Source organism: Anabrus simplex, chromosome 3 (assembly GCF_040414725.1).
Source record: "Anabrus simplex isolate iqAnaSimp1 chromosome 3, ASM4041472v1, whole genome shotgun sequence".
Taxonomy (NCBI): Eukaryota; Metazoa; Arthropoda; class Insecta; order Orthoptera; family Tettigoniidae; genus Anabrus; species Anabrus simplex.
Window position 1 is genome coordinate 17,703,067 of NC_090267.1, and position 27,610 is coordinate 17,730,676.

Sequence of the window (27,610 nt, forward strand, 5' to 3'; positions counted from 1 at the left end):
CATATCTCCCCTATTTTGAAATTATCTCCTGGTTAAAAATCGATAAACTACGACATCTTGACATTGCAACTCTCGTATTTTGTCTGTTGAATGAATCTAAACCCCAGTATTTATCCTCAAAGTTTAATTTACTCTCCTCCTCTCATGAACACAACACACGATCGACTACTACACTCTCAATTCCTGTGCATCGCTCATCTTCATTTAATCGATCCTTTCAAGTGTCTGGTGCAAGGCTATGGAATTCCCTCCCATTCGGTGTTAGGAATTGCGCTTCTTTAGCTTCTTTCAAGCGGTCTTACCGAGATTACCTATTAAATGTATAACCAGCTTGTATGAATGGCAGTATAAATGGAAGAATGAATGAGGTTAGGATTTATATTTTGTAATATTATTTCATTATTCTGTTTTATGAAGTTTATTATAGATAATATGTGGTTAAGTGTAAGAGAGGGCCGTGAGCTTTAACTTCACCACAAATAAAGGCATCAAATAATAATAATAATAATAATAATAATAATAATAATAATAATAATAATCATAATAATAATCAAATGTCAAGAATGCCACTACAAGGTACGTTTATTTCATATTGTTACAAGAGTTACTGAAAATATTATCTAGCCTGCAAAAGAACAGTAGACATTACAACATCAACCATATTAGATTTAAGATTTGCAGACTTTCATATTATCTGTACGTTCATTACAGATAGCAATGAAATTTAAGAAATAACACTCCTCAGTAATAAACTCAAAGTAACACTCTCCTGTTGTTCCCTGTATTTTGGAAATACTTAAAAAATAAAGATTAATGAACTCACTGACATGGAATTTTAGGACTACGCAAAAAACAATAAATTAAAATCAAATATGAATTCAAGCATAAGCATCAGTTTATTTCACGGAGAGCATCATCTATCTGATTCTGACCACGTTCATCTTCTGTTTCTGTTCTTTGTAGCAGATCCAAATAGAGCTGATGCTCGAAAAGTGTTTTCCAGATTGAACCGAAATGAATTCAAAGTGTTCAATCAGTCACTACTGATTTGCATTCAGGGCAGTCGCCCAGGTGGCGGATTCCCTATCTGTTGTTTTCCTAGCCTTAAATGATTTCAAAGAAGTTGGAAATATATTGAACATCTCCCTTGGTAAGTTATTCCAATCTCTAACTCCCCTTCCTATAAACGAATATTTGCCCCAATTTGTCCTCTTGAATTCCAACAATATCTTCATATTGTGATCTTTCCTACTTTAAAAGACACCACTCAAACTTATTCGTCTACTGATGTCATTCCACGCAATCTCTCCACTGACAGCTCGGAACATACTAATTAGTCGAGCAGCTCGTCTCCTCTCCCCCAAGTATTCCCAGCCTAAACTTTGCAACATTTTTGTAACGCTACTCTTTTGTCGGAAATCACCCAGAACAACGCTTCGGGATATCTCTCACTTTGTATTCTGATATGTTCTGTACGTTGCTCACGTGTCTGTACATAGGACATGGACCATTTTTACTTTGTAGTAAACACTGACGTGTCCGTATCAATATGGTATGCTATCTTCTGTCTTATTTTTAAATCGCACTATTTGATACCCCTGCATTTTTTTTGCTCACTTACTTGGAGCAAATTTGAAGTGCCGTGCTACAGTAGGCTCCATGACAACTGCGCTGGTTCTCCAGTCGAAAACTTCGAAAACTCTACAGTTTTCTCCTGGATTATTGACTCTCCCGTGATACCCGAGTGAGCTGCTGGTCACGAAACACCAGTTTAGTGTGTCCAATGTTACTTGAAGCAGTCAAAGACTATTTACCACACATGGCGACGAGGTTCTTATTTTGACCTCCGCAAGATTCAAGTAGTGAATATTTAAGAAAACTGAAATATTGTATTTAACCGGTTCACTTATTCAATCAATATATATATTTCATCTAGAACATATTTCTTCCTCTAAGGGACATTATCAGCTAGAATACTTCACAAAATACTTAACATATCTCATATCATCATTTTCAAGCATTTTTATTTTCATGTATTTTGTGCAATATTCTAGCTAACGATGTCCCTTAGGGAAAGAAAAATGTTGTAGAATTCTAAATCGAAACATATATATGTGTGTGTGTGTGTACTTCGTTCGTGGATTCTGAGGAATAATAGTGGTTTAATTTTTGGTGCTAAAAGTGTGCTTTTTTCTTGTATAATAGTGTTTTCGGGTAATGTTTAATATTCAATGTTATGAATTTCATTATTGGTTCCGTACTGAATTAAGGTTACACATCATTTACAAAGTTTATTCCACCTATTCAATACTGTACAATAATTGCAATGTTTATAAATACATTACAATAGGTTACCAAGGGACTAGTTTCGACCCTATGTGGGTCATCATCAGCCTAACTAAGATACACATATGGATTTGCCGATGTCCTAAAACAAAATTACATTGCGGAAATAAAAATTAAAAGAGTGAACTGTGTATGTGATGCGATAAAGTAGGCTACATATAAAATGGTGGAGTGATGAAATGTTGATAGTTAAAATAATGTTTTTCTGATCAATGACAAATAAAATTTTCAGGTTTTATATCAATTACACTTAGACTGTAAGAATAGTATCACACGATTTTTACAATGATGATTAAAATATGCCCTTGTTAAATGAATACTCTACAATTGGACATAAAAAGTACAAAATGCCGGTTGAATGCCAAGTCCATATACATCTATTGAGTTCTATATTTCAAGTGCATCTTCAGGTAGAGAATGGCACAGAGGGTGTATGCCATGCTGAAGGTCCAATACAGAAATTAAATGTAGATAAAACCATACGACATTCTTTTAATATAATGGATTCTTGCTGTGGTATGAGGAAAATTCGGAATCCAAGTTGGAACCAATAAAACCTCGCGCGCATTATGAACGACCTGACCGGCAGAGTGCAACTAGGGTAATTTCAATTATTTTACAGTATTGAGAAGGTGGAATAAACTTTGTAAATTATATGTAATGTTTAATATGAATTTTTTTGCCATAAATGTCCGCCGTCTTGGTAATTTCAACAATTATTCCACAGATAACAGTATCTAGAGATCACTCCGTATATCCAAAGACATATAGTAAATAGGCAGCGCTGTAGGAATTTTAGCTGAAGCAATTGGGGTAAATTTTCATTCATTGGGAAGGGTGTGAAGGTGTGGAACAGTTTACCAGGGGTAGTATTTGATCCTTTTCCGAAATCTGTACAGATATTCAAGAAGAGAATAAACAGCAACAGAGAAAATAAATGAAATGTTAGAGGGCATTCGACCAGTGCAGATTATTGTAAATAAAAATGTGTGTAAATTAATTAGTTCCATCCCCTTGTCTATGGAGATTAGACAGCCAGAGTAGGGGACTGCCTGTAGGGGTGAAGTACAGTGGGGACTTCGAGGGCCCTGGGACCACTATGGTAGCTGTGAAGGCCCTTCAGGAACTCTGACAAGCGGTTGCAAAAGGTTCTGGTTAAGACGCAGCAGGTCGTTATGCTACTGAGGTTCCAAAAATAAATAAATAAATAAATAAATAAATAAATAAATAAATAAATAAATAAATAAATAAATAAATAAATAAATAAATAAATAAATAAATAAATAAATAAGTAAATAAATATGGCGTCCAATAAATTACAGTAACCCGAACTTAGCAAACATTATTAAACAAATGTTCAATTATTTAGGTTAAATGAAAAGGAAAACAAATAAATTACTAATTCAATAAATTAGGTTAACGAAAATGGCAAACAAATAAATTATTAAGTGAGTTGTACTCCAAGAAATTATTCAATAAGTTTCAACCTACATTTCTCTCATAAACCTGCCCGATCATCTAACATAAAATATTAAATTTTAAAAAACCTACTACTAATTAGCACCAGTTACATTCGGGAAAGCAACTTTCCATTCGGATTCTTTAAGTCATTATGTGGCTTGACTCTAAATTTCACCAAACCAGTCAACGCAAGGACGTAAAATAATTAATAACACAAGAACAGAAACGCCCGCAAAAACTTACACTGAAGATTAATAGAGGAAAAAGGAAAACATTGGACCAAATAAAACAGGAAAACCAGAATTTCACCAAAAATTCACAGGCAAGAAGGTAAAATTACAACACCCGGACCCAAGCGATAACAAACTTCCACAACAATACAATCAACAACATGTTGCTATGGCAACAACAACAAACAACATGTCCGCCAAGGCGAAATGACACAGATCCGGCTCAAAATTAAAAATAAGTGCCAAAAATAAGCAGAAAAGAATAAGGTAAAAATTAAACCTAAAGCCCAAGGAAAAATTAAATTTAGAAAAGGTTAAGGAGATTAAAACGGGTCCTTGAGTGAACCATCCTTGATTCACAACTCAATTTTTAACAAACAGTTTGCACAAAGATTATAATCATACTAATTAAAATGAAGTTATAATTTTGAATATCCGTCGATAAATCCGAACAAACACTCACGTCTGCACCAAAATTATTATTATTATTATTATTATTATTATTATTATTATTATTATTATTATTATTATTATTATTATTATTATAGTGGTCGAGATGTGATGTTTCAGAGGTTCGATTTAGAGTTCCGCAGGACGATCAATCTCTTTTCCTTCTTGAAAAGCACTTACATACAGTTTGCAGGGTGTGTGCCATACACGAGGCCGAAGGACACTACTTTCCTCTTGACGAAAACACAAGAAATATTCAGGTAAACTAGCACTGAAGAAACAAATTAAACTCCACAAACTCAATGGGCCACGATGCCCAACGAAGAACGGCTTCAACCTGGATATACATTAGAAACCCACGCCATCGTGCAGCACACCTACTCTTCAAAGCAGCTCGGTGAGGACTGCCGACAAGCTGGGCTTACACTGCTGCTACAAGCGCGTGCGTAGAAGGCCTGAGGCAACATCAAAAGTTCAAAGGCTAGGCACCAGAGCACAGTACCTCATAGACCGAGTAAATAAGATAATAAAATCCAAACGAAGATGGCAAGATATTGCACTTTAACTCGAAAATAACAGTGTTAATTAGCAAAGCCCGTTGATATGAATTCCAATGGTAAAAATACCAGTCCGAAAAGGTTTACCAGGGAGGTCTTATCCACTCTTTACTGTTATAAACCTGGTGCCGGCACACAGCCTACTCCTATTGAATAGTACCAAGGGGTATGCTCATGGCCTAACGTCACTGTCCAACGGACGAATCGCCATCAACAGCATCATATGCCCTCACTCCATATGAGCACTGCAGAGAGGTTTGGAATTTAATCCAGGCTTTTGGCACCTAATCTAGTGATTACAAATTGTATACCACGACCTCCCTTACCCTGCCGGTTAACCTCGGAGTCAGATCGGTTAGACTTCAACGCATTAACGATCACAGCCACCAGACGGGTTTATTGCTTCACTAATTGGTATTGGTGTGTAATTATGTGCTAATGTTGTTATTGTTCAGTTTGCATATCAGTGTATAAATGGAATATTGGTAATGGAACAGAACCATTTAAAGACCTGTCCAAAAAGTGATAGGAGACATATCTTACTGCATAACTCACACAAGATGTTATTCTCCTTCTCTCAATCTTCCTATATAGCTTGCAGATTGTATCCTTTCTTATAAATATCCGTTGCCATGATCTTCCCTGTCTTCAAGAACTACATAATTTTTAGCTCAATCTGGAATCTGATTAGTAGAAATTTATTTCTGTGGTGAAGAATTTCCTTGTATCTTCTGTGCAGTGGGCTTGAGATCTGGAACATAATTCCCCATAGAACCAGTTCCCTAGCAGACACACGGTTTCCGTCACTGTTCTAGTTAGGGAACTTACTGGAAATTGTTCGTCAGAAGCCAGGTGTGTAAATGATGTGCGTTAACTACGTTGCATATCAAAAAGAATAAGCAGAATATGGCAAAGATAACAATAGCTCATAATTAAAGATGATATCCACCTTGGATGTGTTTTTCTACTTGAAGAAAGATCTTCATTTGGGTAATCACATAAAAATATTTGTAAATAAAGGGTATAGATGTCTGCATATGGTTATGAGGGTATTTAGGAGTTGTAGGGAATGCACTAGCCTTGCGTCTTGGATGGTGTGCTAAGTCCCAATTGATGAGCCTAACTTAGCACACGAGGCAGAAACGCAGGCAACCAAGAATGAGTTAGCTGGAAAATTTATAATGTCCAATAACGGACCATTATATTGGTATTATAAATTCACTCATTCAGGACAAGTATTTTAAATTCCCTATGGGAATTAACATCTGTATTATCTGATGGCCAGGCAGGCATCAATTTTTGGAAATGAGATATAGCTCTCATAGTGCATTGGCACTGCTGGTGGCTTCAAGTAGCCTATGCAGTGGCCTCCACGGTATGCACTAGCCTTGCGTCTTGGGTGGTGTGCTAAGTCCCAAAAGATGAGTCTAACTTAGCACATGAGGGCGAAATGCAGGCAACCAAGAATGAGTTAGCTGCAAAATTTATAATGTCCAATAACGGGCTATTATATTGGTATAAATTTACTCATTCAGGACAAATATTTTTAATTCCCTATGCGAATTAACATCTGTATTATTAAGTGGTGTGTTCCGAGCTGCCAGTGGAGGGATGGCGTGGAATTATATCAGTAGACGAATACGTTTGAGTAGAATCTTTAAAAGTAGGAAAGATCACAGTATGAAGATAAAGTTGGAATTCAAGAGGAAAAATTGGGCAAATATTCGTTTATAGGAAGTAGAGTTAGGGATTGTAATAACTTACCAAGGGAGATGCTCAATAAATTTCCAGCTTCTTTGCAATCATTTAAGAAAAGACTAGGAAAACAACAGATAGGGAATATGCCACATGGGCAACTGCCCTAAATGCTGATGAGTAGTGATTGATTGATTTAACAACACCTTGATAGCAGAACTAATGTGTGTATAACTGAAGAGGGCTGAGGTTCCCCCATCCTTTCATTAGATCCTTACACTAAGCAGGAGTTTGTAGAAATGATTGTGAAATTCTAATGACAGTTTATATTACCCAGAACATGGAAAATGACAAATTATCTTGCAAGAACGCATTGATAGTCCATGTGTACATTTAGTTGTGTAAAAGATCCAACACTTTTGGTTTAGCCTCTATTTCCACCAAGGGTCGTTTTGCTGGAATTTTCTTATTCCACAATAATATTTTCCCATCAGAACCAAGGAAATAGTTGTTATGCCCTCTCCTCCCCTATTTGAAATTTGTAAACACATCCTCATGTACAGGAATATGTCAGTGGCATGTCTCTTGCATGTACGTACATATTCAATGTCCAAGTAATTGATATTCCTGAATGTTGAGATGACATAGTAATTCATTCATTTGATATGATGGAAACAGTTATGCAAACTTCAGTATGTCCAAAGACATTCATGATTCATCAGTTCAAATATATTAAGGTGGATATGTTTTGGCCTGGGGGTCTGTCAGGAATTAACATAATTTAGTGTAGACAGCATGGTAACCAGGCAACCAGATTTTGTCATCTGTAGTACTAATTCTTTGTCATTTCCTTCCCCATGATATTACTATGTGCCAGATCAGTGCTGGAGCTGCAGCTACTACCAAATTGTTGACATCCTCTCCCAAAGGGGGAGGCAGGCCTCATAGACACTGACACCGTCTCTCTCTGGTGAGGAGATTTATTATGGAGATTTGTGGTGAAGACAAGAGCATTGGCGGCCATGGCCTATACTAGAAACTGCGCTGGCATCGACCTCAGTGCATTAGAATTGAAAATCACAAAAAGCCTTTCTCAGGACTGGAGAGAACAGCCCCTCTCCGCCTTCCGAATACAGACGCGGAGAGCAACAGTACAGCCGTGGCCACCCGTCCTCTGCTCTGTTTGTCGGTCAGAGTGCAGAGTTGTCAGACCATGGCCAGCCGTGGCCACCTGTCCTCTGCTCGATTGGTCGGTCGGAGGGGAGAGCTGTCAGACCACGGACCAGCCGTGGCCAACCGTCCTCTGCTCAGCTGGTCGATCGGAGTACAGAGCTGTAAGACCATGGACCAGATGTGGACACCCCTCCCTTGCTCGGTCGGAGTGCAGAGCTGTCAGGCCATGGACAAGCCGTGGCCAAACGTCCTCTGCTCCATCGGTCGGAGTGCAGAGCTCTGAGATCATGGACCAGCCGTGAACACCCCTCCTCTGCTCAGTTGGTCAGAGTGTAGAGCTGTCTGACCTTGGACCAGCCGTCGCCACCCGTCCTCTCCTCGGTTGGTTGGTCGGAGTGTAGACAATGGACCAGACGTGGACACCTCTCCTCTGCTCAATTGGTCGGTCGGAGGGCAGAGCTGTCAGATCATGGACCAGCCGTGGACACCCATCCTCTGCTCAGTTGGTCGGTCGGAGGGCAGAGCTGTCAGACCATGGAGGCCACCAGTCCTCTGCTCGATTAGTGGGTCAGAGTGCATACATGTCAGACCATTGACCAGCAGTGGCTTACTCTGCAACCGCAGACCCATTTCCGTGCTTTCTATGTACAGTAGGTATAGCAAAGCCCATTGCACATAGAAACGTCACCAAAGACAGCACCATGGTTTAAGCGAATTTCTACTGTCATTGACTGACGTTCCGTCTAGGTCAAAGCAAAGCCCCATGCACAAAGTAATATCTCCAAAGACAGCACCATTTTTAAGCGAACTTCTACTGTCTTTGACTGATGTCCCGTCTAGGTCATAGCAAAGCCTCTTGCACACAAAAACGTCACCAAAGGAAGCAGCATATTTTTCATAATACCATACGTATCTTCCATATATTTATGGACTTAAAATGTTAAGAGCTCAGATGGAAAGGCACTTCATGGGAGAGAAGACAAAGCAGAAAGGTGGTAAGAAATATCCAACGGTTGTATTAAGGTAAATATGTAGATAATTTGGTTCTGGAACTCGAAGAGGCTGTTGATGTTGATGGAAAGAACACTTTGTGATAAAAATAGTGCAAATATTGCTGGTTTCTGATAATATTTACCAATTTTATAAAATATTTCCTAAACCACTACAGTTTCAGCATTAATGCATGGCACTGCAGCATATAGCATTGGCACTTGTAGTGTTAACAGAATACAGTACAATAGGCTGAGAGAGGACGTGTGTAGGATTATTTCGCAAATTCGTTACGACAATGTCAGAGACCGGATCCGTAGCATATAGGTGAGTAGTGTTAGATGCCGTCATTGGGGGCCCGGATTCGTTTCTCAATACTGCCAGAAATTCGTGAATGGCAGAAGAGCTGGTATGTGGTTAAAATTTTACATGCTGAACACTTCCATTGGAGGCATACCTAAAAAGAACTCCACCACCTTGGGATGAGGACACGAGTTTTTAACAATATGAGAGTACGTGTGTAGTGACGTTTCGCAAAATTTCTGAGAACAATGAATAAATTGGACAGAACAACTTAGGAGATGTGAGTGAGAATATTTTTACAAATATTATTACAAAAAATAGAAGACGCATATGAGATCTTTTTACAACATTCGTTACAGAAATGTCTCTGTTCCACACTAGGAATGTAGTTCTAATGCACGCTTGAGAAAATGTACCATCACATTGACATCCAGAGCGTGGCCGTTACGTGGAAAGACAGAAGATGTTCACCATCAGTAGCCTGTTCACTAAATCTTTTACCTCATTCATAACAAAACTGTGAAGAATATTCGGTTTAAATGAGCAGGTGCATTCGTAGAATAGATAACTTAATACCACAGTCATTACAATAGCGTGACCGTACGCCGGTATCACTGAAGGTGGTGTATGTAAAGGCTAGATTTCAAGGCAAACATTTTACCACATCTATGAGTGTGGATACACTCCAGTGAGTGTAAGAAAATATCTTCCACAAAACCTTTAAGACATTCAATAAATCACTGTCGACCCTATACAGAATGGATGAGTAAGTGTGCTCGAAAACTATAGTTTGGGAAAACCTTTTACCACATTGATCACAGGAGGACTTGACGCTCTTCAGTATGATTGAGTAGATGTCATCGAAGAGCTCATATACCGCAAAACCTTCTACTGCATTGATCACATGAGTATGCACACACTCAGGTATGAATGAGCAAATGTGCTCGGAGATCAGCTTTACGAGAAAATCCATAACCACATTCATCACAGGTGTATGGATGCTCCCCTGTATGAGAGAGCAGATGTGCCCCAAGATTAAGTTTTAGTGAGAACCTTTTACCGCATTGATCACATAAGTGCGAACGCTCATGTGTGAGTAGGTGCTTTCGAAGAGCAGATCTCCGAGGAAACCCTCTACCGCATTCGTCACAATTAAAAGGACATTGTTTGCTATGAACAACTAAATGTACTCGGAGATTCTCTTCATGAGAAAATCCTCTACCGCATTCATTACAAGTAAATGACCGCTTTCGATTGTGAATGAGCATGTGCCCTTGCCCATATTGAGGACAAGTGTAGACTCGCCGTCGCTTTTGAGTATGAGTTCGCATATGTGCATTAAGCTTGGGTTTTATAAGAAATCCTTTATCACATACCTTACAAAGATATGGACGCACCCCGGCATGGATGTTTAGGTGTGCTTCAAGAGTAGATTTTCGGGAAAACCCTCTACCACACTGACCACACAAGTGTGTCCACATACCAGTATGACTGAGGAGGTGTTTTCGAAGATTAGATTTATCTGAAAATGCTTTACCGCAATGATTACAGGAGTGTGGACGTTCTCCTGTATGAACTAGTAGGTGTTTCAGTACATCAGATTTTAGCTTAAACTTCTTATCGCATTGATTACATGCGTGTGGACGCTCTTCAGTATGAACAAGCAAGTGTTTTCGAAGATCAGTCTTTCGAAAACAACTCTTACCACAATGGTCACACCAGAATTTCCGTTTTCTAATCGGAACGTTTGGCCTTTCCTCAGAGTAACACATATTTTGAGGTGGCAAAGTGAACGTCTTCTTAGTTCCACGTTTTCTTAGCTTGCACATTATATCACATGTGTCCAATGGACCTCTGGACAATAAAGCAACGTTCTCCAAACTAGAATACAGGAAAAACAAAACTGATTGATTTTTCTGAGTAAGGGAATAGATTCAAATAGAATCACGAAACAATTTCAATATAAGAGGCAAACTTTTTCTCTTCACTATACAAGGTAACTTTGAAACAAACAGATAATCTAAAAAGCCACACACCACAGTGGAGAGACAGACGGATGCAAAAATAAGCTTGTCTTTCAAGGACACTGTCCAATACTGCGCAAAGCTATGATATTCCACTACAGTGAGCATGAAGTGTTGCTGAAAACAAAGCATATTGGAAAACATGACACTCCACAGTACAACAATTTGGTAGGGTAGTAGGTAAATAAATAGTCGAATGGTAGCTTCTTCTTTCCTCTCTTCTATCAAAAAATCTTCCTATTCCCCTCATGACCTTCACCAGCGATATAAATATCAACGAGATCTGGGAAAACTGGAAAAAAGTATTTTTTGAATGTGTCGATCAAGTTGTGCCGAAAGTTTCCATCTCTAATAAGCGAAAAACTCCACGGATCACTAAAGAGATAAAATCTGGTATTCGAAAGAGAAATTGTTTATACAGGAAATGGAAGGAAAACCCAACTGACAGTAGGTGGGTGAATTACAGACTGGCTAGGAACAAACTCAAATCATTAATCTGTGATGTGTTCAGTTCATATATCCACAGCCTTAGTACCAATAGTAAAGAGCTATGGGCTTTCATCAGAAACAAAAGCGGCAACAGTGCTCCATCCGTTTTCAACTACAACGGGCTATCAGTTTCCTCTCCCCAAGAAATAGCAGACACGATTAACAGTAAATTTAAAAATAACTTCACCACGGCTGACAAGGATGAAGACATGTTCACTACAAGGACAACCCCTCCGTTTCCACCCCTAACTAGCTTGTACTTCACTGCTAACAAGGTCGCAACAAGTCTTCGGAGAGCTAGACCTCGTGCTGCGAGAGGCCCAGATAACGTGCCGTCCAGAATTCTCCATCGCTGTGCAGAAGCATTAGCACCTTCTCTTTGTGCAATATTTAACATTTCAGTGAATAGTGGGACTGTGCCAGAAGAATGGAAGAAAGCAAATGTCGTTCCAGTATTCAAAGACGGTGACAGGGAAAATGTAGACAACTATCGCCCAGTCTCAATTCCATCTGGTTTATGTAAATGCATGCAACACCTAATTGTGAAAAAATTGCCAATTGAAAGTTGCATGTTACCTGCGAGGGATTTCCTCAGGAAAGCAATATCTTATTTGTTTACAGAGGGATGTTATGGAGGGCAGTGACCTGGCTGTATTTAAATGACCGTGTTGAGTAATTAGTCGTTGGATGAATCAATCAACAAACATACAAACATATACGGCCTAACATTTCTTGCCCCTGATATTTATTACATATTTGTCAGCATTCTCAACCATTCTGTCAGTTCCCGAAGTACTTGTCATGTTGGCCTACTAGGAATGAGAGGGGCACAGCATTCTTCTTCACCTGTCTCTGATAACGTGGCACGGAAGAAATTTTGATTATTACTGTTATTATTAAATAAATCGCAAATTGGAAATATCCCGGTGACAACGGCCATTTACAGTAGTGTTATAATGAGGTAAAGTTAACATAATTACCAAAAACCACAGCAACAAATAATAACAACAACAACAAGAGTACAAAAAGCAATTCCATGGAAAGAAAATGTTACAAGAAGTACTAATAGTTTAACATTCTAAATCCAGCAACACCATACACAAATTCACACACAACATAAGTATTTCCAGTGCTTGACACTACAGCTTACAGTACTATACGTTGAGATTACTACTAGCTTAACATAAGAAGTGATGATAAAGTGAAGTAAAGCCATAATTATCCCACAACAAGAGTACAGCAAGCAATTCCTAGGAAAGAGATTACCACAACAAAAACTAATAGTTAAACATTCTAAATCCAGCAGAAAAACACATATTCACTATCCGTTGTTTACAGCTTTTACTTTTCACTTTACAATAGCACTAATCACCTTCATAAACAATTTGATACCAAAGGGGAATCTATCACAGACTCTTGCAGGTGATTTATTCCAATTCCTTATGGTCCAGTTTACGAAGGAGAACTTACCCACATCAGTATGCTGGACTCGGTTGCTAATTTTAAGCTTGTGAACATTTCTCAATAAGTACGAGGTAGGTTCCAACATATTCCTAATGGTACTCCAGGCAGCCCCAGAGCCGCAAGACCACAAAGGCCCACTCTAGTTCTTCCAGATTCTAGACTTTCCCAATTAATGGTATTTCTCCTATTTCTGTTTACAAAACGCATCGCCATTCCTTGACATTTTTCTAGGATATTTATTAAATCTACCCTTTACGTATCCCAGCACACAGACCCATATTCAAAAATCGGTCTTGCCAAGCATTTCTAAGCTTTACTTTTTGACACCATAACTAGTTTCCTTGAGATTCTGCATAATAAAATCTAACGATTTCTAGGATTTCTAAACTACACTTTACAATTTATTTAACCAGTTTAGGTCTTTTCTAATAGTAACACCTAAGCGTTTACAACTATCAACTTCAACCACACTCCCCAACACCAAAGTTTGTAATCCTTCTTTCCTGTCATTTTTTCTTTTAGTGAAACACACTTTCTTGTTTTCTCCGCTGTGGATTTTCATTCAGTTTTCACACACCCATTTTTCAATCGTATCAATAGATCGTCCTCCTCTGTCGTTATCTCCCGGTATATGATGCAATCATAAGCAAAGAGGCGCGCTTCCGATTTTATCGAATCAGGCATATCTCTCATGAAACGTATGAAAAGAATTGTCCCAATAACGCTACCCTGAGCTACGCCAGACGTAACGTTTTTAAGATAGCATTTCCCCCATGTGCGACCTCTGAGAACTTCCACTGAGGAGGTGTTTTATCCATTTTACCACTCTGATGTCAATAACCGTACGTGCTAACTTGTTAAGAAGGATGTCATGTGGCACTAGATCGAATGCCTTAGCAAAATAAACTACTATTACATCAACCCTTTGTGAAGCTCCAGTTGTCTGCATATGATAGTGGTCTGTGGTTATTCAAGTCGCTCTTGTCACCTCCTTTGTGAATAGGAACTACAATTATCGATTTCCGATCGTCTGGACCCGTCCTATTGTTCAGGGGTATATTAAGGATTCTTATTAAGTACGGCAGGATCGCTTCACTCTCGAGTTTAAGTGCCTTTCAGGATACAGAACGTTGCCCAGAAGATTATTTTAGTTTGGAAAGACCTTTACGGAATAATGAAGCTTTTAATAGGAAATCATGATTAGTTTTCGGTAAATTGTCCCTGAATAACTGTGCCGCCGGATTAAAAACCTTTCCATAGTGCTTATTTAATGCTTCTGCTTTATCTATACCTGTTGTCTCCGGTAAATTCATCCTATATAAAGAGAAGGAATTGATTTGTTTTCTCTCTTCAATTTTGGTACATATATTTTTTTAAAGTTTCCAAGAAGAATTTAGACTTTCATTTAGGATATTGTCAAGATATTTCCCTTCAGCTACTTTTTTCTGCTATCAAATGCTTCACCAAACTTCTATACTCCGCTTTATAAGTAACATTATTGTTTCTGTGAACGATCTCCTGTTTTACGTTCAAGCTTCCTAATAGTCGCGGCGTATGATGGATGTGAATTTTCCCTAATTATCTTTTTGGGAACGAATTTATTCAGGCTAATATTTAAATGATTTTTATATTCTCCCAAATGTCAACTCTGCAGTCCTTGCTAAAAATTTCGAATGTTACTTCGTTTCTCCCCTCGCATAGCAAAATAGTCCCAGAAATTCCCACATGCCACGTATTACAAGTTCCCCAAGAGAGATCGAGTACCACTGCACTTAGGTCACTAATCCCCTAAATTACGTCACAAGATACAACTATGTCGTCCGGTCCAACTGGGAAAAACATTTAAAACTGCTGTTTACACGTGTTCTTTGTAACGAGTCAGAAAAGCCATTATTCCACACTAATAAGTTAACTGCTCCCTGCGATAGACCCCCCCCCATAATGGACCTAGCCCAGTTTATTGACGGTAGATTAAGATCCCCTGCAATTGTAGTACTTCTCCCGTAGCTTATATTAGCACATGTTAATTCTGAACGATGAGCGATCGTGTTTTAACCTGATTTTGGCAGGTGATAAGCTCCAACAATGACTATATTTTGTTTATTGGGTGCATTATTTAGCTCCACCCCAATTATATCGCAGTCAACAAGAACCCATTTTAAAGCACTGCTTAGCTCTGACCTAACACAAATGAAAATTCCCCCTCATTTCGGCCCTCTAGCCCGTCTAAAACTTACAAATTTTGAACTGAATATTACTGAATTAGATAAATTATCCGATAACCAACTTTTCGTTCCCACAATTATATCAGGGTCACTCGCATTATTTAAGTTTTCGAATTTTGAGATTTTATTACCTATAAATCCACAGTTTACCTGCAACAATCTAACATACTTTACCGGATCTGGTAACACTGCGCCTCACAATATTCTGTTAGGTGGCCCCGTTGTTGCTGTAGCTGTATCGAATCTGGTCCCATCGTGGATAGTCATTCGACTGCCCGTTCTGTGCCGTCATCCGGCTGGGTGGAAAAGGACTCGGTAACCCTCGAAAAGAGTTCACCTAATCTCACAACTCCTAGCTGGTGGAGCTGAAGTCCATTTCTGTTGAAGTCCCTGTCATCGATCCAACTGTTGCCGTCTACAAAGAGTGATACGAAACTTTCTGCCACTAACTGAAGCTCGTCGTTCAACCTGCCAATCTTCTTCGACGATACGTCTGGTCTCCTAAGTATACCACTAATTACATTTGCCTTCGGGAACTTTTTCTTAATTGAGATCACTAGATCATAAATATCCCCCATTATGTTTTCAGACCGCTGCCTTTTTAAATAATTAGTTCTTATATGGAGAATTACTACTGCTTCATTTCCGTCGCATTCGTCCTCCATTTTCTATGCAGCTGTTCCACTCGAACTCCCTGACCCTGTCCTATATGCCGTATGATAGAATCGCCTATCACCAAACAATTTACCGGCTTAATATTCTCCACAGATAAATGAGTGTCTACATTTCTCAAATATATTTCCTCTAACTTCCTTCGTAGATCGGCTATTTCGAGATTTGCCTCATTAATTTTGCGCTAAAGTTCTTCAATTTTTTCCTTTGTCGCTTGTCACATTTCCACTAATGAACCACTTGGTACATGTCATCCTTTCCTTAAAATGTATCCAATAAACAAAATATAGTCATTATTGGAGCTTATCACAAACCAAAATCAGGATAAAACCCGATCACTCGTCCTTCAGAATTGGTTGTACAGAACCCTTTCCAGCCTTGTATACAATGCAACCACTTAAGCTAAAGCCAAGTGTATCCTTGACAACAGATATGGCAACGCCCAATGACTGTGCAGGATTCGGACGCACACTTCTCCGCACCCCTGATCCTGATTACCGGCATTCTCGGGGTGGATTATTCGAGTCTAGAAACTTAAATCGAACTTACGGGCTTAAGGGTGTGGAGGAAAATTCAGGTCACTCTATGCTAAGGAAAATGAAATTCTCCTAAAATGAGCAAACTAATATTTAATGGACTTGGTGACAAATGACATTGAAAAAACTACAACATAAATTCATACATATGTTCATATAGCTTATTAAGACTACATTTCGGAGCACGTTTTGCTCCGAAATAAAACACTCACATGCCGAAATGATTTTCATTTAATTTCAGACAAGTACATCCCCATTAATAATATGTTAAAGTATTGTAGTTAAAAATGCGATAGCAAACTTTATATTACTTTCCCATCCACACTGGGAACAAAGTTAAACATAAAGAACAAGAATAATTGAAGCCATTTCAGTGGTTAATGCCCACCTACCGGTTACATGAAAGAACTAAACTAAATAATATGAAGGAGTACTTGGGCCCTAAAACTACAAGCCCAGAATCACTACGTGAGCTGGGACAGAATTTACTGACAACAGACAAACAAAACCACAGATATCACCTAAACAATAAACAATAAAATAAAAACAATACAAAATCAACCACTGGCTGTGTGTACATTACTGTCCAGGCCAAGGAAAACCCGAGTGAAATCACGTTGCTTTGCCGGTATGCAAACCATTGATCTTCTGCTGTTATGGTGGGTTGCTGAAAAAGAAAACCTGAATGCTTTGTTTAATAAAAGGGGTTCCTACCTCCCACATTCATTAATTAATTACCTGGCCTTATGACCAAATAATGTCCCATTATTTTAAAAACAATGATAAAGGATTTTAAACACCCTTGTGATCGTATAATGCGAACACGGCCAAGGAAGTGTGTCTTTCTCCTCAAGCACTGTACTTTCGTCAGAGAGCCACTCATTTAACATTGACATCCGTAACATAAACGAGAGTCACGCCCCTTTAGACCTTTGGTCTGGTTTCCCATTCCACAAATACATTTCAAACAGTAACTGATCAGAAAGATGTACTGATCTATTAGCAATTGTGAAGTCATATTTTTTACTCCTCTGGTACTAACAAGTGATTTATACCACTTTCATAAACATCCGCCCCTTAGGCCCTGTTTCCCGCTTTCAATACAATTACGGACTACCACTTCATGTCCGTATCGATATGACAATCTAGGTATCAAAGAACTGTTTAACCAGCTAATCCATAAACTTATTTGCCTTTGGCAATTTTGTATAAATCATTCATAGTACATGTTTCAATTGCTTCGCAGACATCATCAGATACATTCACTTATGCATAGGTACAAACGGAGGAAAGCATACGCAATATATTGTTCTCATAACAGCCTTGATCTCTTCTTATGAAAAGTTTATAACTATGTCAAATGAGGAAAGGACGATGGTGGTGATTGGAGGGATTGGAGGGGGGGGGGGGGAGGAATCCGTAGAATGTGTAATTAAATTCTTATTCTTAACTTAAATACTTGTACAGCTTCCAATTTAAAAATCAAAAGTCTTTTTAAGTCTCTGTCGCGGTTCTGCTCGAAAGCGTGTTTGAAAAATCACTGCTTAACTTGTTACAATCTCATTACCTAAGATGGATTCCTGGTTGTCAAATGTACTGTAAATGCCCTTGTAAATCAATGTTTGTCACTTGTCAATGAACTAGGCAACTGGGTAGTTTGTAACACGATCTGCAACCGATAGAGGGAATTGAAAACGTTTTCTTCCAAATTGTTGGCATTTATAATTATCTCTTTAGGAAAAGGTGGGTATTGTGGATGGTCCTAACTTACCCTTGCCTGTGGATTACCATCATTACTTCCCGCAATCTTGGGTGTGGGTCTGTGCCTGTGTTCTCCGCCCTTGATCTGAGATAGTAGCGGTGTGTTTTAGCCTGCTTGTTACCACGGTTCTGCGGGGAGAGGGTGGACGAGGGCGTGTCGACGCTGTCGTTGTTATTTTTCGGCAGGAGGGAGATGCTAACTGCGAATCAGAAACGTTGCTTTTGTTTGCGTTATTTGCGAAGTTCGTTGCATTCTTTTTCAGTAATTCCATAAACCTTAGTATATGTTCATATAGACGGTTTCCTTGTTTATTCGTATCCTTTAAATTCCGATCCTTATTTGTTAACTTATCAAGAAGGATATGAATGTTTTCTATTAAGTGCGCTCAGTATCCAGTATTCGGGAGATAGTAGGTTCGAACCCCACTGTCGGCAGCCCTGAAAATGGTTTTCCGTGGTTTCCCATTTTCACACCAGGCAAATGCTGGGGCTGTACCTTAATTAAGGCCACGGCCGCTTCCTTCCCACTCCTAGCCCTTTCCTGTCCCATCGTCGCCATAAGACCTGTCTGTGTCGGTGCGACGTAAAGCAACTAACCAAAATGTTTTCTATATCATTCATAAGTCTTCCCTGATTTTATCCTATTCATAATTCCAAGGTTATAATATTAGTTGATAATATCTTCTAAATTTGAGGGCCTACTCCCTCCTTTAGAATATTACTCCTTAGTCCTCCTCGTACATGTGACACAACTCTTGCTGAGCAACAACAGTTACTGACACATTTGTTTTATCAAAATTTGCTTTACGTCACACCAATACAGATCGGTCTTATGGCGACGATGTTTAGGAAAGGGGAAGCAGAAGGTAGTGGCCACAGCCCCATCATATACCGGAGGTGAAAATGGGAAACCACGGAAAGGTTTATATTTATATTATCATCAATCTATGGGAAAAGCATATATTTTCTTTACACACATTTTTACCTTTCAGTATTCAGTCTGTAAGTCCTTGTGCATTAACTGATCGGCTAACAAGTGTCTATTTCTAACTAGTTCTGTGTCCTCGTTTAGTTTCTTAGCTCATGCTTAAATCGTTTGAATCTCTCTTATGCTCCATAACAGAGACCATTATTCTCCTAGGTAACTTATCTTTATCCATTCGTTTCACATAACCCCACCACTGAAGCCAGTTTATGCGTACAGCTTCATCAATCGAGTTTATTCCTAATTTAGCTTTTGATTTCTCATTCTTAGTATGCACCTACCACTGGTCCCACCTGTTTGTACCAGCAATCAATCTCACCACTTTCTTGTCTGTTAATTCTAGCTCTGCCGGACTGAGTAGCTCAGACGCTTGAGGCGTTGACTTCTGATTTCATCTTGGGAGGTACGGTCCCGGCTCAGCCTGGAGGTCAGCCTCATATTCGTAGATTTACTAGCACTAAAAAAACTCCCGGGGGACATAAATGCGGCAACTCGACATCTCCAAAAACGGTTCAAAGTGGTTACTGGGACGTGGCTGATGAATGAGATAGCACGAGTCCACCTTGCTTTCACTTCCGTAAAGCGAAGTTGGTCTGAAAACAGACCGGTGTAAAGATCATTTTGTAAGGGAGCTGACTTCCTTCTTAAAGAATACTCTTGATCACAAATTATTTACAGAACGATCTGTAGAGTGAACACACACACTAATATCACATCCTTCCATCACTAGCAAGCCGGGGGTCAGCCGTTTGTCACGTACAACTGATGAATGAATGCCGTCAGCGCTGTCCTTAATTTAGATAGGAATGGAGACACAGTGTCTACGACATAACACTGCGCCTGTAACAGGCACACCATCGTCGAACAGATACACAAGAACATCACAGACAGAGTAAATTTCAGAAGAAAACTATCAAGAAGTTTCAAGATCATAACTGGAGTACGACAGGAGATAGACATTCACCCATTTTGTTCAACCTGGCGCTAGATAAGCCATAAAACCAGGAATATACAAATAGAAATCTAAGAATCATATACGTCAGAAGTGGAGCCGGGACTAGGAAGACAATCCTAGTGAACAACTGCGAAAATGCTGCCATTGCTGTCCAAGTCCTATACGAGAGAGACTGTGTAGAATCCGGGGAAAATGTTGCTTAACGCTCAGACTGTAATTAGCTGGTGCTTTATACCGTAATAGTACTACAGCGTGAGCCGGCCACGTGGTGTAGGGGTAGCATGCCTGCCTCTTACCCGGAGGCCCAGGGTTCGATTCCCGGCCAGGTCAGGGAGTTTTACCTGGGCCTGAGGGCTGGTTCGAGGTCCACTCAGCCTACGTGATTAGAATTGAGGAGCTGTCTGACGGTGAGATAGCGGCCCCGGTCTAGAAAGCCAAGAATAACGGCCGAGAGGATTCGTCGTGCTGACCACACGCAACCTCGTAATCTGCCGGCCTTCTGGCTGAGCAGCGGTCGCTTGGTAGGACAAGGCCCTTCAAGGCCTGTAGTGCCATGGGGTTTGGTTTTAGTACTACAGCATGTTATTTGTTGCAAAATAGTTGTCATCAGAGTGGTATGTAAAATAATTTAGCATAATTCCGCAAATAATGGACAGTAGCCAAAACATACGTAAATTAAAAGTGTTAAAATATTCATGTGCATGCACAACTGCATGCTTCTTTAAGATCGTGATTAATTCATACAACTTTTACTTTAATAGAATTAAGACCCAGCAAAATAACCTTGTAGAATCTTTAGTATTCACTTTATAGACTCATGTTCACAAAAATCAGAACGCCATGAAAGAACAGGGCAGGAAGTTCATATACACAGGACATGTGTATGTTCTGACGAAATAATTAGCATTTGAACCATGTCGGTCCTCAGGTCCAAGATCCACATCGATATCTCGGCGCAACGCCACCGACTGGTAAAATGTGCCTGCAGCTCTCGTTGTCGCTATAAACTGAAGGTAATGGATCAGTGCGAGAACCGTACTGTCAAATGAATGAGTTCAAATGAGGGCGCATTATTGACTTGAGAGAACGTGATGCATCCATCCGGGTAACTGCTGCTCGTGAGGGAATAAGTGTGTCGGCAGTGCAACGGGTGTGTACAGAATGATTCACAGAAGGCCGTAGAACACGACGAGATGCGTGTCTGATCGTACCATCCAGACCAATCCCGGAGAAGATCGACACTCATCAGAATTGCACTGCAGGAGAGAGCTGCGTAGTCCTCTGCTCTGACGCAACAGGGGAACAGTGTAATACACCGTACACTATCAGGAGTAAAAGTCCATCGCCGTTTATTACGGTCTGGGTTACCAGCGCATCGTCCACTTCTCCACCTACCTTTGACTAATGAGCAAAACTGCATTGGCGTAAGGGGACAGGAATTCCAGCAGATAGAATCCAGGTTCTGTTTGTTTGAAAATTATGGTAGACAGGGGGAGAGGCATTATTTTGACTGCATTCGCACAAGACATACAACGCCAACTCAAGGCCTTCCTTTCAGCACGATTCCCGAGATGCTGTATTTCAGCAGGACAATGCGCGACCACATGTTGCTGCGCGAACACGTACCTTCTTGTTGTCACAGGATGTCAGACTGTTGCCCTGGTCTGCCCGATCACCGGACTTCTCGCCAATCAAAAATGTGTGAGATATGGTGAAACGACGGGTGGCGCTGTCACAGAATGCCGACAACCGAAGATGAACTGTGGAACCAGGTGAATGCAGCATGGATGGCTATACCACAGAACGCCTTATACGGGTCGATGCCAACATGTATGGAACCTATACGACTGAAATGCTGATCGTTTCTGCAGTGTCGCATTATTATAAAGGCAGGACCTCACTTTTACAAAAAACACACACATGCTGAGAAGCTGAACTTAGTGGCAGCTATATCAAAAATGTATAACACATGCAGCCCAAAGAAGTTATTAAACCACTTCCTTTCTTAACTACAAAGCATGTGGCAGCTACAATTCTTTTAAATGAATGTGAAACGGGCCTAGGAGTACACAGTGCCTACTAGGCTGAACCTAGGTGGCTGAAATGCTAATCGTTTCTGCAGAACAAATTAATAAACATGTCCTGTATATATGAACTTCTTATCTCTAGTCTTTCAAGGTTTTCTGCTTTTAGGAACATGTGTTCACAATGTATGGCCTACTTATAAAATGAAAGCTGGCAATCATGTAACTGAATTATTCTTTTTCACTTTTAGGTACCGGTATCGGCATATTATTCACACAATGGTTCATTTTCTTGCTATGATGATTGAATTAATTAATTAATTTTCAACAGGAACTGACGATGACTCCAAGGGAGTCAAAACCGGTCTTCTTATAATTTTAATGTATTTTATTTTACAATGTGTTGAATGGTGTAACATCCCTCAAACTCTGTCTTATTGATAGACTTCGAACAGTGCATTAAAACCTAAGTTTTCATCGAGTGTTTGAAATATTTTTAAAAAGTAAAACATTATAGTTTACATTAGTACCGTATTTCTCGAGTGACAGACGATAGAGGCAGTACTTTGAATGCTTCACTGTACTTGTATTTACACGAAGAGGAAATTATTGGCTACGAACAATATATTTGAACTTGTGCTTCTGTAAATAGTACTTAATTTTCATGCAGTCGAACCAAGGACAACCTGTAGACAGAATCAACTCCATTTGTGTTACGATATTATTTGTGATTAAAGTAAACGAGACTAATTTCACAGGATGGATATTTTCGTTGCTAATTAATTGAAGTGATTACCTTCAAAATGATAAGATGTCGTGTTAACTTATGGACAATCACTGAGTGATAAAACTGTATTTTGCCAAGTATCACGTTATTTGTATTACTTCCCAAGTCAATTCCAGTGACATTTGACAGTGCAAAGTTATACAATTTTACCATTTTCTGAGTGGCTATTCTGCATTAAGAGTTCGATTCTATTTGGCAATCGATTCAGTCTACTAACATTTCCAGATGCAATGTCGAGCTGCGTGTTCAATTTTAGTGACATTCTACTGCGTCCAATTTCATTCAAGTGGTTAATCTCAGAACACGGGTCTGAGTTTATTAACATTCCATCGAGTGAAATTTATTAATTAATTCTTTGAGTGCACGATCTATAAATGTTGCAAATCATTCTGAGGCTATTCTGGGAATCAGTGTAAGTACCTAGGTGTTAATATAAGGAAGGATCTTCATTGGGGTGGTCACATAAATATGATTGCTAATAAAAGGTACAGATCTCAGCATATGGTTATGAGGGTATTTAGGGGTTGTAGTAAGGATGTAAAGGAGAGGGCATGTAAGTCTCTGGTAAGACCCTAACTAGAGTATAGTTCCAGTGTATGGGGCCCTCTCCATGATTATTTGATTCAAGAACTGGAAAAATCCAAACAAAAGCAGCTTGATTTGTTCTGGGTGATTTCCAACAAAAGAGTAGCGCTACAAAAAGTTGTAAAGTTTGGGCTGGGCAAACTTGGAAGAAAGGAGACGAGCTGGTCGACTAAGTGGTATGTTCCGAGCTGTCAGTGGAGGAATGGCGTCGAATGACATCTGTAGACGAACATGTTTGTTTTAGTGAGGTTTTTAAAAGTAGGAAAGATCACAATATGAAGATCAAGCTGGAATTCAAGAGGACAAAAAGGGGCAGATATTCATTTATAGGAAGGGGAGTTAGGGATTGGAATAACTTAGCAAGGGAGATGTTCAATAAATTTCCAATGTCTTTGCAGTCATTTCAGAAAAGGTTAGAAAAACAACACAAAGGGAATCTGCCACCTGGGCAACAGCCCTAAATGCAGATCAGTAGTGATTGCAATTGAAATAATCATTTTCCTCTGTACAGAAGCTGTTTGTATAACTCGAACACGTCCAGAGTGCAAGTGCGGAGTATACAAGCTCGACCAACGCTCATATCATGTGAACTTCTAGACCATCCAGAATTTCTAGAACTTCCAGATCATCCATAACATCTAGACCTATATCGAAAGGCGTCCCAGGGCCGAATGAGAACAGCTGATGGACCACGAAGAACTTCGCCAGCCCAGGCCGAAGAGAAGGCATATCCAGCGTATCTTCTGTACAGCGTTGATAAGAAATTTTGACTTTTTTTGTTGTTAATGAATTCATCAGCTCTCTTTGAAGTCCATTATACTTATTTCAAGCAAACCTCTCCCTCTCTGTAACACTTCAGATACACACACGCCCTGTATTGGTCTTCTGCTCGTCTAGCCATAAAGTGCAAAAGTTATGGTTACAATATACACTGACTGAGCAAATGTCATGGGATAGCGGAGCACTGATGCGCAGGTGTGTTGTCTGCGCACCACACACCCTTGTGCCAGCGGCAGTTGTATAGGAGGCCTTGTGAGCAGTGGCTGTGCATGTGACAGGTGTAACATGGAACGTCGTCGTGAGCTGACACCGTTCGAACAGGGTATGGTGGTCGGTGCCCGACGAATGGGTAGTGCGATTTCGGAAGTGGTGCGGGAATTCAGCTTCACATGATCAAACGTGTCCAGGGTGTATCGTGAATGGTTGAATGTGGGTGTCACCGTCCACAACAGACGAACGACCGGCCGTCCAGCCACCCTCGATGACCGTGACTGGCGTCATTTAAGACGAATTGTCAAGTGACAAACCGGCAACCGTGCAACAAACAAAAATCACAGCTGATTTCAACACAGGCCATGCTAGACACGTCTCCTAGTGGACAATCCACAGGAACATGGGTTCTATGGGGTATGAGAGCCGGCGCCGCACACGGGTGCCACTGTTAACCCAACGTCATCAGGCACAACGACGTGCATTTGTCGCCAGTCACCTGGGATGGACACTGGAACAATGGCGTAACGTGATATGGTCGGATGAATCATGATTTCAACTGCACCATGCCGATGGGAGGCACCATGTATGGCGCAGACTACATGAAGCGATGGATCCCGCCTGCCTCAAAGGTGTGGTCCAGGGCGCTGGTGTCTCTGTTATGGTCTGGGGTCCATTTTCATGGTATGGAATTAGCCTCCTAGTTGTTCTGGAAGAGACTTTGAATGGTACACGGTATGTTGAGCTGCTCGGTGACCATCTTCACCCATTTTTGGCCTTCCAGCACCCAGACAGTTCTGCGGTGTTTCAAGATGATAACGCGCCGCCACATCGCTCCCACATCGCCTGGGAATGGTTCCAGGAACATACAGCGGAGGTCCAACGACTGCCATGGCCACCCAGGAGCCCCAATATGAACCCTATTGAGCATATCTGGGATGTCCTGGAAAGAAGGCTCCATGCCATGGGTCCTGCACCCACGAAGACACGAACAGGCCAGCATTGGCGCCTGCACTGCAAACGATTTGGTGTCAGCTGCGTCCAGAGGACTACCAGGGACTTGTCAACTCGCTGCAGTTCGCAGGGCCAGAGGAGGCCCCACATGCTATTAGGTGACTATCCCATGACAAGTCTGTGTACAAATCCAATGAACCTTATTTTTACTAGTTCTCTACATACATGATACCTGATGTCAATATGTTTTGACCTTTCACTCACATGATCGTTTTTGCTTAATGTAATTGCTGCTGCATTGTCATCAAAAGAATTACAAGGTGTATCCATAAACCTTTCCAGCCCTAGCTCTGTAGAAAATCTTTCATCCACGTTGCTTTTTGAGATACCTCTGTCATTGTCATGTATTCAGTATCTATGGTGGATCTAGCAATACAACTGTGTTTCTTACTATACCAAGACACTGTTCCCCATGCCACTGTGGTTACATACCCACTCACTGATCTTCTTGACTCAGTATCACCTCCCCAATGTGCACCACAAAAATACTTGTATAGAATCTTCACAATTTTTAAAACATAACTGTAATTCTGTATTATCACACAGATATCTCATGATATGTTTAATCTCTTTCCAATCCTAGGTTTCTGAAAATTTTGGCTAACTTTACTTGTCACAAACTCAATGTCAAGTCTAGTATTACTTGACAAATATAGCAAACTTCCTACTGCACTGCAATAGATGGTACAATCAAATTCCTGCTCATCGTTTTCAGCTGCTGTATACCCACTTGGTAAAATGGTCTTACTCGGTTTACACTAATGAAAAAAATCAGCAAATAAATTTTCTACGTACAAAATTTGACTAAACATAACCCCTTCTTTTGTCTGTTCTGCTTTTATTGACAGTACATTGTTGCTTTCACCAGATCTTTAATCTCTAACTCATCTGCCAACCTTATTTTTACTATCTTAACAACTTCTTAGTTACCTATTACAATTATATCGTCAACATACAAACCAATGATACAACTCTCTTTTACATACACACATGGTTCTTTAACATATCTCTTAATATCTGGCCTCCATCTATCTCATCCCATTGATCTCCAGTTTCATGGTTCCATAGAGTTATCGACTCTTGGCTTGACATAGCCTCCTCAACTGTTCTAGGTTCCACTAAACTCCCAGATCCAACTTCAATCACTGCCTTACAATCTGCACAAGTCTTTCCTCCCCTCTGTCTTATTGACCTTCTCAGATTATTCCCTGGCTCTTGTATTACTACAGACTCAAGCCCTCGTTGTTCCTCCCTGGTCGTTGACTCAACAGCCAATGTTTCCTCTCCATCCTCCCCTGTGTCTAATTCAGTCCCTAATTTTATCTCTGGATCTTCAATGCACAATACGTAAAGTATGTTTCATCACCCTCTGCCTTTGGTACATTTATATCTTCTATAATATTGATTCCAGGACCTTTCACCTCCTCAATTACCACACTCCTCATCACTATTACTTTTTTCTTTCAAGAGTCCATAATCCATATCCATCTTTAGTACCTGCCTTGTACCCTATCATAACACATGACTCTGCTCTGGGATCTAGCTTCCTGCTGTCTACTCTCACAGCCCACACCTGACATCCAAATACTTTCAATCTACCTATTCTTCCTCATCCAATTTCCTACCAAAAAACAGTTCATACAGTATCTGAAAATGTATTTCAGAGGATGGCCACCTATTTTTTAAATAGACTGCGGTCATTACCGCTTCTCTCCAATATACCTTTGGTAACCCAGACTGGATCAATGACATCTAGCAGTACCAACATTTTCTATTCTGGCTCTCTATTAATCCATTTTTTTGTGGAGTGTATGGTACAGGCCTCCTATGAGTAATACCTCATTTTTGCAATTGTGCTCAAACCCTGCTACATGTGTACTCTGTACCACTGTCA

At 40.0% G+C, this 27,610-nt stretch overlaps 1 protein-coding gene across 1 annotated transcript in view; it reads right to left on the reverse strand.

The window, feature by feature from the left end:
• Positions 1-616: 616 nt before the first annotated feature.
• LOC137498930 (zinc finger protein 239-like) overlaps positions 617-27,610 on the reverse strand; it is a 132,690-nt gene continuing 105,696 nt past the window's right edge. The window contains exons 5-6 of the mRNA XM_068226778.1: positions 10,582-11,086; positions 617-625 (exon numbers count right to left, since the gene is read on the reverse strand). Of these exons, the coding sequence (XP_068082879.1) occupies positions 617-625; positions 10,582-11,086 (514 nt within the window). The remainder of the gene's footprint in view (positions 626-10,581; positions 11,087-27,610) is intronic.